Source organism: Strix aluco, chromosome Z (genome assembly GCF_031877795.1).
Source record: "Strix aluco isolate bStrAlu1 chromosome Z, bStrAlu1.hap1, whole genome shotgun sequence".
NCBI lineage: Eukaryota > Metazoa > Chordata > Aves > Strigiformes > Strigidae > Strix > Strix aluco.
This window is the reverse complement of record NC_133971.1, coordinates 27,584,006-27,596,610: the sequence shown is the minus strand read 5'-3', so window position 1 is coordinate 27,596,610 and position 12,605 is coordinate 27,584,006. Positions and strand designations below refer to the sequence as shown.

The window sequence follows — 12,605 nt, the reverse complement described above, 5'->3', positions numbered from 1 at the left end:
AACTTGATGAGGGTGCACTCAATCTTAGAATGTATTTTAAAATAGTTTAAAAAGATGTCTGAATACTCCAAACTTGCAGCCTCTTACACCTGGTGAGAACATATGTAGTCTGACTATACCAGGACTAGAATTAGTTCAATTAATTGAAAAATTTTGCTCTTCTAAGTGTGATGAGATAAGAGACTCATTTGTTATTTGCATGTGCTGTGACTGTTTCCCCCAGGACCAGAAGCCTTCTGTTATCTCCCTTCAGAAGCTCATAGTAAGAGAAGTAGCCAATGAAGAAAGGGGGATGTTTCTGATTAGCACTTCATCTGCAGGGCCTGAAATGTATGAGGTTCATACCAACTCCAAAGAAGAACGTAACAACTGGATGAGGCATATTCAAGATGCAGTGGAAAGGTAGAGGAAAAGGCTTTTGTTTTTCATCCTGGCAGCCCAAAGCAGATGGGAGGTCAGTTGGATATTCATGGCAGAGTGCTCTCTGTTCTGCATTGCACTGGATTCATCCTGTGAGGTTGGGTTTTCCTCTGAGCTCAGGATTCACAGACCCCAAAACCTCACTATCACTTCTGCAAAACTTCCCATGTTACCTCTGGTTTCCCACTGAATCAGCAGACCCTCCCTGCTCCCCATTAGATGTCCTTACCAGCCACTGTAAGCTTTGCTTTACCTTTGCTTTTGGCACTGGATGCTTTCCAGAGTCCTGCAGGTGTCCATACAACCATTTTTGGGAAATCCCCAATCATGCCCGTTATCTTGGTGTGAGCTCCTTAAGAATGGCAGGGAAAGCATTGCTCCTCATGGGGTCCAAGCTTATGCTTAGCACAGCAAACCTGCTTGAGGGCTAGCCACCCATTTGCTGCATGATGCAGCACTGACAGAATTAAAAGGAGTCCTTCAGTCTGATTTATGTCCTTACTGCCTTTTAAAGAAGCAGACAAATGGTATGCTTCTGGTTTGTACCAAAAGTTGGTGCTGGTGAGTTCTATTTATTATGAAAGCAACACTGTACTGAAGATGAATATATGATGTGCAGATTTTGCTTTATCCACCTTTGTTTGTCTTTCATCTGTGAAGTTGTCCACAGGAAGAAGAAGGAAAAATGAATGAATCTGATGAGGACAGACATATTGCTGAGGCCAAAGCATCCAGAATTCAGAAATGTCAAGGTGCAGTACCTTTTCTGTCACTCTGAAAGCTCCTGCATCCTGAGAGTTCAGGATGAATGAATCATGTGCCCGTACTGGTTGATGAATTCAGAGTGGCTCGATAGGCAGAGTCACAGTGGAGAAGGCTGGGGTGGTTTGATGGTATCATGTGAGTTTATTGAAAGAGAAGCATTTTTTTGCCAAACACTTTATATTTTTTCTACATTACCATTGGTAAAAAAGAAGAAGAACAATGAATGCTTTCAGAATAAACACCAAATTTCCCAGATTAACATCAGGGCCAGGTAGTTCCTTGTTGGTGGAAATATCTCAAACGTTCAGTAATTGTGTGGCTTTGTGCTTGTTCATGTTATTTCATCCTTAGCTGCTATTATTTTTATGTGAAAATGTAGCTGATAGGGATAAATTCTGCTTTATTGGTTCTCCTACATCTAACTTACACATCTTTATACTTCTGCAAAGAGAGAAATTCGACCAATGTCCTTCCTGTAGAGAGCCACAGGGAAGGGCATCTTCTGCTGAGAGTAGATGTTCTTCTTTGACATTGAGGCACTGAATCAGCACATCTTCTGACTGCCTGAGTCAAGTGCTTTTCCAGCATTGATCATTGCATGGATAACATGAGGTAGCGGAGGGCCCCAGAGTGCAGCCAAGGCCACCTCATCAGGGTAGGGCACTCGCCTGGCCCTCTGCCAGGATCTGTGCCACCTTTCAGTAGGACAGACTATGGAATGAATTTGGTTCCTGGCCACTTAAAAAAGGCCTAGCTTGTGTTAGCCATGTATATGTGATGTAAGGATTAGAAGGGTGATTGGGGAACGTACTTTGCCTGCAGGATAAAAAACATTAATACAGCGTTCAATTTTGTTTGGCAGAATCACTGAATAACCAGGACCATCAGATCTGTAGTTATTTGGAAGAGAAGTTGCGTATCTATGCAGAACTGGGACGTGTGAGTGGGTTTGAAGATGTTCATGTAGAACCTCACCTCCTTATCAAACCCAATTCTGGAGAAACTCCACAGGCTGTTTCATTGGTGGCAGCAGCACTCAGAGAAGGTAAGTTTGCATGGGAAGAGTGAACTCTTCACATGGGCAGATAATTCAAGGTAACAAAGTACAACTGTGTTGCCTTATGCTGTGATTCTATCAAGTCTCAAGAACTAGCAGTTAAAACTGAGCAAAGGGCATTGAAGAGAAGTCTCCCAACTTCATACTTGTCAAATGCATGAGATGATACCTGTCAGATTGTAAGATAAGGCATATGTTTAGTGCTTAGCATCATACGTAAGCAGGCAGGGACAAGGTGTTAGATTGCACTTGAGGATTGTTTCCTTAGCTGTCCTCTTTGCAGTACAGGTCTGTGAAGCAGATCACAGGATGCAGTGTGATATTGCATCTGATCACTGACCTTCACCTACCTTCGTTGATTTGGTGACAGATCAGAATCGTGTAGGGTCATACGCAGACCAGGCTGCAGGTGATTTTGGCAGATCTGCTAAGACACACCTGCCAGAACTGTTGTAGGAGCCATGTTTTTTCTGCATACTATCTAACAAAGAGATGATAGTCTTGTGCTACCTACAGTGCTGTCCTAGGAAGGAAGGGAACAGTATTTGTGGATACTATGCCTAGTTGGAAGTTCAGCTAACTCCTGCTAAACTCAGATGAAAAGAGTCCTGGTAAACTAAGCCATATCCAGTATGGGCCATACACTCTTTGAGAAGGACTACAAGATTTTAGCATCACCTAAACTGAGAGCTGTGGGCTAAGAATCACATTTCAACCAATAAAGCAATGAAGATTAGTCTCCATCATCATTAGGAAGTCAGAGGGCATTTTATTGACAAAATTGATAAAACTTGGGTAGGGAATATAAGTCAGTGATGAAACAGTAAATGTCATTTTAGCTAAAATGGCAGCCTATACTTACACACCTTATTCTGCCCACTTTTCATTTTCACTTTCTCTTGTATTAATGTAGATGTTGATGATGTCTTGGATTTCAGGATTCTTCAGCACACTGTAAGGAACTTACAATTGCTTACACTGTAGGCAGTTTGTGGGGATCATTTTCCAAAACAAAAATACTAAGTCCCTGAGCTAATATCAGACTCTGTAGGAATAAAGCATTGCTCACAGTAGAGGAGGAGTGCTTAAGCAAATTGGATATACATAAATCCATGAGATGAAACAGGATAAATCCAAGGCTGCTCAGGGAGCTGACCAATGTCATTGTAAGGCTGCTTTCTATAATCTTTAAAAGGTCACAGTGATCGGGAGAGGTTCCTGATGACTTGAAGGCAAGCATCACACCCATCTTGAAGAAGAAATACTTAGGAAACTATGAAATAGTCAGCCTCACTGCCATCTCTGAGATTGTAATAGAGCAAATCCTCCTGGAAACCATTTCCAAGAACATGGAAGACAAGAAAGTGACTGGGAACAGCCAGCACAGATTCATCAAGGGCAAATAGTGTCTGACCAGCCTGACAGGTTTTATGATGAGAGGGGAGCAGTGCATGTTGTTTACCTTGACATCTGCAAGGCCTTCAACACTGTCTGCACTGTCTGTAGTATCCTTATAGTTGAATTGGTGAGATGTGAACTGCATAACTGGGTGGAGAATTGGCTGGACTGCTGGGCTGAAAGGATTGTGATCAGTGATATGATGTCCAACTGGCAACATGTTATTAGGGGATTCCCTTAGGGATGGATCCTGAGACCAATACTGTTCAACATATTTATTAATGAAGTTAACCAAGGGATTATGTACAGTCCTAGCAAATTCATGGCTGTCACCAGATGAGGTGGGGTGATCATTGTGCTGGAGAGACCTCTGTAGATTGGGAAAATGTGCTAAGAGAAACCCCTAGATATTTGACAAAGACAAATGCGAAGTCCTGCATCTGGGATGGAGTAATCCCATGTGTTGGTACAATCTGGACACTGACTAGATAGAAAATAGCTTTGCAGAAGTGCACCTGGGAATCCTGCTTGACAGCAGGTTGACCATGAGGCAGCGATGTGCCCTTGTGGCAAAGAAGACCAACTGCCTCCCAGGCTGCTGCATTAGAAGAAGTGCCAGCAGGTTGAGGGAGATGATCCTTCCTCTGCTTACTCCTGGTGAGTCCTATCTGAAGTGCTGTGACCAGTGCTGGACTTCCCTGGGCAAAAGAGACATTGACAAACTGGAGAAAATCCAGTGTAGGTCACCAACATGACTAGGGGGCTGGAGCACATGACTTCTGAGGAGGAGAGGCTGAGGTAGCTCGTCTGTTCAGCCTTGAGAGAAGAAGTCTTGGTGGGATCTCATTGCTGTCCTCAGCTGACTTAATAGGAGGTTACAGAGAAGCCAGATTTTTTTGCAGAGACACATAGTGATAGGACAAGAGGCAACAGGTGCAAGCTGGATCACAGGCAATTCCAATTAAATGAAAGGAAAAATTATATACCATGAGGGTGGTCAAAAACTGTAACAGGTTGCCCAGAGAGGCTGTGAAGTCTCAGTCTTTGGAGATGTTAAAAGCTTGTCTGTGCGAAGCTCTGAGCAACCCAATTTAGTTTCATCAGCTTTGAATAGGCATTGGACTAGATGACCTCTGAAAGTCCCTTCCAACCTAAATTATTATATGATTCGATGTCACTGATTTATTTAAGGGGCCTCTGTAATTCTGCATGTTTTCCTCTCTAGTTGAAAGTCTACATGTTGCTGTAACGACATCACAAGCGAGTGAAACAGAGAGATCACCAGAGGAAGGTATTGAGGAATTAAGTGTGAAGGACAGATTTAGTGCCAATGAAATCTTGAAATCGGTTCCTGGTGGTGAGTAAAATTTGATGCTTTTACATATTCAGAGTGCTAAAATAATTGATACCGGATTGTTTTTTTGGAAAGCACTCTCAGTCTATGGCACAATCAATAGAAAATAATGTAACAAAAGTTGTCTTTGGGCAACTACTCAGATAGTGTAAACTGTCCTATAACTTCATGGAAGTAAATGGATGGCTTGTATCCACTGCACCTTTTTTGTAGCATATGCCTTCATTCAGCAACATTGAATCAGATTTGGGTATCTCCATACACTTTCTCATCACTGTTGCTCAGCTCCACAGCAGATCTATACTGACCATTTCCCAAGTCAGCCAATTTTTATTAGAAGGCCTGAAAACCAGGACTGACATTCCAATAATTGGTAGCATGGATTTCTTGCAAGAAAATGCAAATAAAGTCCTGTAAAAACTATTGCTGCAGAGCATTTTTAGTGATACGGCTATACTTACCTCCAAACTTTCATAAGTGAAACACTAGTAATTTTTATGGTAGGAAAACTGGATTGTCCCACCTGTGCCATCCTGGCTTCCAAATTTTTTTTCCCCAGCCTAGAATCCATTAAGTAACTCCAAATTATGTAAATCTCTATTTTCAGGATCCTGTGAGGAACTGTAAAAAAAGTGTGTCCTTTGTTTCTTTAGTCAGAATATGCTTTGATACCTTTCTCTTGCATTTTATTGGGGCTTTATTTGTTAGATGCAGAAATAAAAGAAGTTGAAGAACCATCTGAAGTCGATCTCAGTGTTGAAAAGGCAATGGTATGTGCCAATCTAGAAGATAAGGTATTGTAACCAATTTTTCTTCCTGTGTTGCACGTACCACTCTGGGCACTGTCCAAATTTTTATGGGGTATCTAAAGACTGTTCCAAAACACAAAGCATGGAATAGGCACATTTCACTCAAATCCAGATAATTCAATTTAATAGCAGTCACTGCAATTAATAATGAATTTTTAAAAGGCAATCATAAACAATCCAAATGCAGAACCATTTTTCTGCCAGGTTTACAGATTGCTGGATTGTAATAATAGCCACTGTTTCTGTACCACTTGCATGGGCCACTTAAGAGCCTGGTTCTCTGCTGTCATCATTCAATACATCCATCTCTATGGATCTGACAATAGTATCCCATCTACTCCCTCCTCCTATTCACAGGATGATGAAAGTCTCCTGCAATGACAGAGACCTCAGCTAATGCAAGGAAGACTTATGCACTGGAAGAACTTCGTCCTGAGAACAACCACATAAAATAGGATGGATTGTCTTACACCAGCTTGCTTCAGAATTATGAATTAAAACAAAATGGAGCAATTAGAGAATAGAAGAGAAACTGTCCATTTTTCAAAGTCCTGTAACTCATAAACAAATCTGGGAAACAAGCAGAATCAAAAGTCAGTTCTGGGCAAAATTAGGAATGGCAAATTTTATGTAGCAGCAGAGTGTTAGAGTAAGAGCAGTATGAATTACTGTGTGGAAATAAAGTGAACTGTAATTGTGGAGTCCTTAGATGGAGAAGCAGGACCACAAAAGGGATAAAGGGGAGAGAGAAGAAGAGAAGAGAAGTGACTTGAAATGGAAAGCAAAGTTTGCTAGAAGAGGAGATGCTTAATGCTAACATACTGTCTTTGCATCAGATCTGAAAGAGCACTTGTGTGCCTGAAACCTTGGAGTTTTTTTCCTAGCTATTTCTGGAAGACTTTTGCTAATGCACTAATCTCCCTATAAACTTGCCTCATGTTCAGCTCTAGGTCATCCTACTTACCAGACTGCTGTGTTAGAAGGGTGTAGGATGAAGAGTGTGTGTGGAAAAAAAATAGGATGAAAACAAAAGTCCAAGTGAGGGAACACAGAAACTAGGTGAGGGGAAATAAGATAACCTAATAGAGGATAGAGGGGCTCAGATTTAGCCCATTAAAAGTTCCAGTAGCTCCACATGAAAACATTGCCATTGGGGTTATAGAGAAGATAGAGCCAGGCTTTTCTCAGAGGTGCACAGCAAGAGGATGAGCATCCCAGATTACAAGTTACAGCAAGGGAAATTCTGACTGTATATAAGAAAAAAAAATAATGAGAGGGATCAAGCAGGAACAGGTTGTCCAGAGAGGTTGTGGGGTCTCCACAGAATCATAAGAGTGGTTTGGGTTGGAAGGGGCCTTAAAGACTATCTAGTTCCAACACCCCTGCCACAGGCAGGGACACCTTCCACTAGACCAGATTGCTCAAAGCCCCATCCAACCTGGCCTTGAACACTGCCAGGAATGGGGCATCCACAAGTTCTCTGGGTAACCTGTTCCAGTGTCTCATTGCCCTCATAGTAAAGAATTTATTCCTTATCTCTAAACTAAATCTACCCTCTTTCAGTTTAAAGCCATTACCCCTCATGCTATCCCAGAGTTGACTGGAGAAGGCCCTGAGCAACCTCATCTAACTTTGAAACTAGCCCTGCTTTGAGCTGCAGCTGGACTAAAGGGATCTGCAGCAAACTATTCCACCCTAAGTTACTGTTCTGGTCTGGCCTGTTATTTGGGCAAGACTGGTCACATTTTACCATGTCAGAATCAGGTTTACCAGGAGGTGGCAGAATGAGCAAACAAAACAGGCAAGGCAAGTGCTTTCAAGGGTGGAGGATGTTCTCCTGCCTGCCTTCAGTCGCTGGGTGTGCAGTCCTGGGTTTGTGGGGTGGCAGCACCGGCCTCAGGCCGTCAAGCCTGGGAAACCAAGAGGTGGACAGCCGGTGCAAAAAACTGCAGCTCAGGGGTTAGATGCTGACCAACTATCAGAAACAAGAGCGTTGTCTGTGCAAGATGTGAAGTCCCAAGTGGGCAGCTGTGAGAGGTGGTCCCCATCTCGTCCCCCCCAGTTCCTGCCTTGTAATCACATCTCTCGGGGCTTGTCTGAGGCACTGTGCACACGGCCTGCCCTGGGATCTGACCATCCTCATCTCCTCTGCTGCTCATTGCTCTGAACCAAGGCAGTAGGGAGGGGTGCCAGGGAGGTGGCAGCGGTCTGCAGGACAGGTTAAGTAGCTGAATATATTGCACCTAGCTGGACTTCCAGGGCTTGTGCTGAAGCTGTAGTGGTGCAGCTGCAATGCTGCTGTCACCCCGGCTAGCACAACTAAACCTGCCTTGGGCTCATCCCCTAGTGCTCAGGTGGTGCTGCAGTGAGGAGACCAGAGGTACTTGGGCTGGCCACTTGTTATCCCTTGGCCATACCAAAGCCAGCCAAGCCTTCAATAACCCTGTACACCTCCTTTTTTGATTAAAAAGGGCTTCAAAAACTGAAAGAATCCCCACTCACGTTCAGCATGTGGGCTCTCCTGTGTACACTCACTCCTCCTCATCCTGACAGCATCTCCTTCTCCTCTCTCCCTCTTGACTCTGGTCTTCCTCCTTACCCACTGCTCGTCTTGGCCACCCAGCAAAGGGACAGTGGAGCTCCCTTGTGTCAGCCTTGTACTGCACAGAGACATCCATGCAAAGTCCTCTGCTTCTTACCGTAGAGATGAGGAGTTATGTGACTCATGGGTGCAGTGAGAAGTGGAGGAGGAGGTGAAGATGTGGAGAGGAAAAGGAGGGAAATACTGAAGGGAGAAAATGAGAGAGGTAGGAAGAGGAGTAGAGGAAGTGCTGCAGCTGATGCTCCTTTTTTCCCCTAGCTTGTCTGCACTGAACTGTGTTTTGGGGCCTGGCCTTTTTTATCTTCATTTTCAGTTATCACAGCTAAATGGAACAGCTGCTTTGCTCTCTGTGGTGGAAATGAGTCTCAGTAGAGAACTTACCAGAATCGGAGAGAGAGCAAATATTCCCCAAACCCGCCTTTGCTCCTCTGGAGAAAAAAAAAAAAAAAAGAGAAAAATCATGCAGGAAGTCTTTTCAGCATAGCCTCAGAAGAGACATTTTATTCTCCACTGTTTCACCTTATCTTTTTCAGAGGAGCTGTTCTTCATGATGAAGGGATTATGGGTGGAGTCACCCCATAAATTTAGAAAGCTTCTTAGGAAATGGGAGCAGGGTGAAAAGTGTGAAGTGGCTGAGCTTTGCTGCAGTGGACAATAGTAACCACACTGGTGCATTTTGTAGAGTATAGCAAGCACGCAGCCTTTGTTCAGTGCCTCACAGTACATCTAAGGCATTTGCCGTAATCCACTAATGTGACTTCTGCCAGCTTCTTGCTACATTAATATCTCTATTTTTGAAGAGTCTTGTGCTGTTTCATTCTGCTATAAGTAATTTAAACCCAATGTGCTATATATACAGAAGTCTGGTTACTGTATTTCAAAACTGTCAAGTAAACAACAAATGAATGGAAATGTCTTTTCTGTGCAGCATTAGTCACAAGAGGATTAAAATTGTGGATGAAATATTTTTGTTTTTACAGTTGTGCTTAGAATCTCTAGTGATTTCCATGGAAACTCCAGTGTTGATGAATTATTAGTCCTCATAGGTTATTGCTTCTGTTTTTTTTCACATACCCACAAGAAGGTTTGACTCAGCACTGCATAGATTAGCAATATGAATGTCTCCACTAGTTGGTTGGTTTTTTTTTTTTAAATCACCTAGATGATACAATTCGAAAGTTAAAAACTACTTTTTAAAGCAACATGTGTTTATTTTAGGGAGGAAGTATGAGTTTCCCAGGATCTACAGGCACAGAGGTGAGTTTATTTAAGACAGAATATAGTAACTATTTAATTAATGGTGGTCAAACCTTTGAAAATCCTTCTCTTTTGTTTTCTAGATTGTACAAGCAATCCAGAACTTAACCTGTCTCTTGTACAGCATACAGGTGACTACTCCACTGCTAACATTGTAGAGTAATTAGTCTTAATAACTTAAGGTTTGTTTTCACGTTGCCCTGCTTTTAGACATTATATCAGTGGATACTTATCTCTACTGGCTGTTGCATAAGTTGTCATATAAAATATTTTTATTCTACATCAGTGGTAGGTTTCTTTTTAAGAACTGAAAAATGCTTGCTTGCTTGGAGATCAGTGCACCCAAAAAAGGATGTGGGTACACTCCAAAAATCTGGGGGGAAAGTAAAATCATGGCTCTAACTGAACTGATGTGATTTCATGTACAAATTCCTGAAATTATAGTTCAAAATATTGAAAAATGTTAGTATTTTGTCTAGAATATTCTCCTGGTTACAAGTAAACAGTGCCTCTGCCACTTAGGTAGCAAACTCAACCCATTTTAGATATTTCAATCTCAATTAATTATTGTATATATTCTGCAGGGCCTTAGTCTGAAGTTTTTGCATCTTTCATGCTAAGTTTGAATGTTTTAACATTTTTTTCTTATTTAGATGCAGTTTTATAGTTCTATTTTAAAATGTTTGGTTTGAGTATGTTTAATTTTTATTAATAGCGTATTTCAGAATAATCCTGGAAACCTTGGGCTTAAAAGTTAAGTGGATTAAAACAATGCAAAAGCAAAATAAAAGGCTCTAATTCAGGCAAATTTTTTTAAAAACTGAAAAACAGATAGCTTAACACCAGAGGGGCAGTAAGGCTTGGGATCATTCCTTAATAGTTAAGACCGTGAATTGGCAGTGTAGGTGCAGATAAACAAGCAGAGGATCCTGTCCTTGCCCTGTTTACAAATCACTGGAGCTGACCCAATACTGGAGTAAGATCCAAGAAGTGGGAACTGCACATTGCATAAAGTTAGAAACTCCTGTGGTGGATGGCATGGGGTAACAGGGCTGCAGGAATTCTCTGGGAATGTCTGCCGAACTAGATTCCCATGTCTGCTCTTGAAGATAGACTGTGCAATAAGTGCCTCAGCAGATCTAAGGCTTTCTTGCTTTTCTTTCTTAATCCCAGCTATATCTTTTTGTGTTATTGGAGGATGTCATAATCTCTAATGCAAACAATGTCACAACATCCTTGTGAAGGATGGAATATAGCACTCTCAGTTGTAAAATAAACTATTGAAACATCAAAACCGAAATCATTACTGTACTGCCAATTTCTGCTGCCACCAGATACCTTGGTCAGGTGCATGTAGCAGTATGGTCCTGATGACATGGCTACATTGGCAGGTGCCTGTAAGCGTGATGTTAGTAGGACTGCACTGTTGCAGGTTAGCAAGGAGAGCCTTAGGGTTGCAGTGAGCTGCACTGGAAAAAGTACAGTTTTATCTGTATAAGCCACATCTGTGTTGGGAATACTTTGAGTGTGGCATTCCCAGTGCCTTAATGCCCTCTTTAACCATGAAAACTCATTTTTCCTCTGTGTCTTAACATCCTCTGACAGAACAGGACCCCAATAGTAACTGAAGTGCATGTGCACAGCTGTAACATAAACATATGTAATAATACTAAGTGTAAACCAGAAGCCATGTCAAAAGTGCTTGAAATGGTTGTGTGCTTTTAGAAACCTCTTGGTAAAGACATGAACACAGAATTTTGTCTACTTGCATGAGAAATAACTGCCCAAAAAGCATAAACTGCTGATATTATGGGAGGTTGAAGCATTTTTATATAATGCTTCTATGTAAAAATACAGAAATGAATTAATACTAATATTTAAACATTTGTGTCTTGATTTTGTTGTGGTGTCTAGGCAGCACTAGCTATCCAGGACAGCCACAGAGAACTCAATAGGTTACTCCTTCAAGAGAATGAGAAGACTGGTTGGGGCCATGGTTCTCGGCTAAACCTCCTTCCAGAACAAGAAAAATACTGGAATCTGGAAAAACAAAGGGCAGAGCTGGCCAACATACACAAACTGAAGCAGCAGTTTCAGCAAGAGGAGCAGCAGTGGCTACGTGAATGCGACGAGCGGCAGCAGGAGCTGGAGGCAAGGGAGAGCCGGCTGGGGCAGAGGGAGAGGGAGTGCAGGTACCAGGAGAAGCTGCTGGAGGGGAGCCAACAGGAACTGGTTCTGCAGCTGCAGGAGTACCAGCAGAGCCTGGAGAGGCTCCAGGAGGGCCAGAAAAAGGTGGAGAGAGAAAGAGCCAGCGTGAAAATGCAGAAGCAGCTCCTCTTGCACTGGAAGCACTGTCAACAAAGTAGCCTGTTTTCATCGACAGGGAGCTACGAGGTGTGTGGTTCCTTGCTGTAATTATATCCCTGACTGCAGACCTAGAAATGCATTCCTTGATGAATAGACTAGTACATCTGCGTTTTGTTGGTTGGTAGTGAGCATGTAGTAAGCTGAGTTACAGGCATATCCAAGGGCTTTGTTTGAACCTCATGAAGTTTAACCAGGGGAAGTGCAGAGTCCTGCCACTGGGAAGGAACAACCCAATGCATCAATATATGCTGGTGACCAACCAGATGGAAAGCAGCTTTGCAGAAAAGGACCTGTGTGTCCTGGTGGACACCAAGTTGAACACAGGCCAACAATGTGCCCTGGCCACAAAGAAGGCAACTGGTCCCCTGGCCTGCATTAGGCAAAGTATTGCTAGTAGGTCAGGGAAGGTGATCTTTCACCTCTGCTCTGGCCACACCTGGAATACTCTATCCAGTTCTGGCTCCCCAGTATGAGAGAGACATAGAGCTATGGGGTGGGGGGTGGAAAGATGGGGATGGGTGTCCAGTGAAGGGCCACAAAGATGTTTGAGGGACTGGGGCATCTCTCCTATAGGGA

At 42.7% G+C, this 12,605-nt stretch overlaps 1 protein-coding gene across 3 annotated transcripts in view; it reads left to right on the top strand.

Moving 5' to 3' along the window:
* ARHGEF28 (Rho guanine nucleotide exchange factor 28) overlaps window positions 1-12,605 on the top strand; it is a 100,353-nt gene that overhangs the window by 67,387 nt on the left and 20,361 nt on the right. For 2 of the 3 annotated variants that reach the window (XM_074813013.1, XM_074813015.1), the window contains 8 exons: window positions 224-402; window positions 1,081-1,172; window positions 2,048-2,230; window positions 4,866-4,997; window positions 5,703-5,788; window positions 9,624-9,662; window positions 9,746-9,793; window positions 11,577-12,056. In XM_074813013.1, coding sequence (XP_074669114.1) covers window positions 224-402; window positions 1,081-1,172; window positions 2,048-2,230; window positions 4,866-4,997; window positions 5,703-5,788; window positions 9,624-9,662; window positions 9,746-9,793; window positions 11,577-12,056 — 1,239 coding nt within the window. The remainder of the gene's footprint in view (window positions 1-223; window positions 403-1,080; window positions 1,173-2,047; window positions 2,231-4,865; window positions 4,998-5,702; window positions 5,789-9,623; window positions 9,663-9,745; window positions 9,794-11,576; window positions 12,057-12,605) is intronic. The other variant, XM_074813014.1, reaches the window with a different exon arrangement.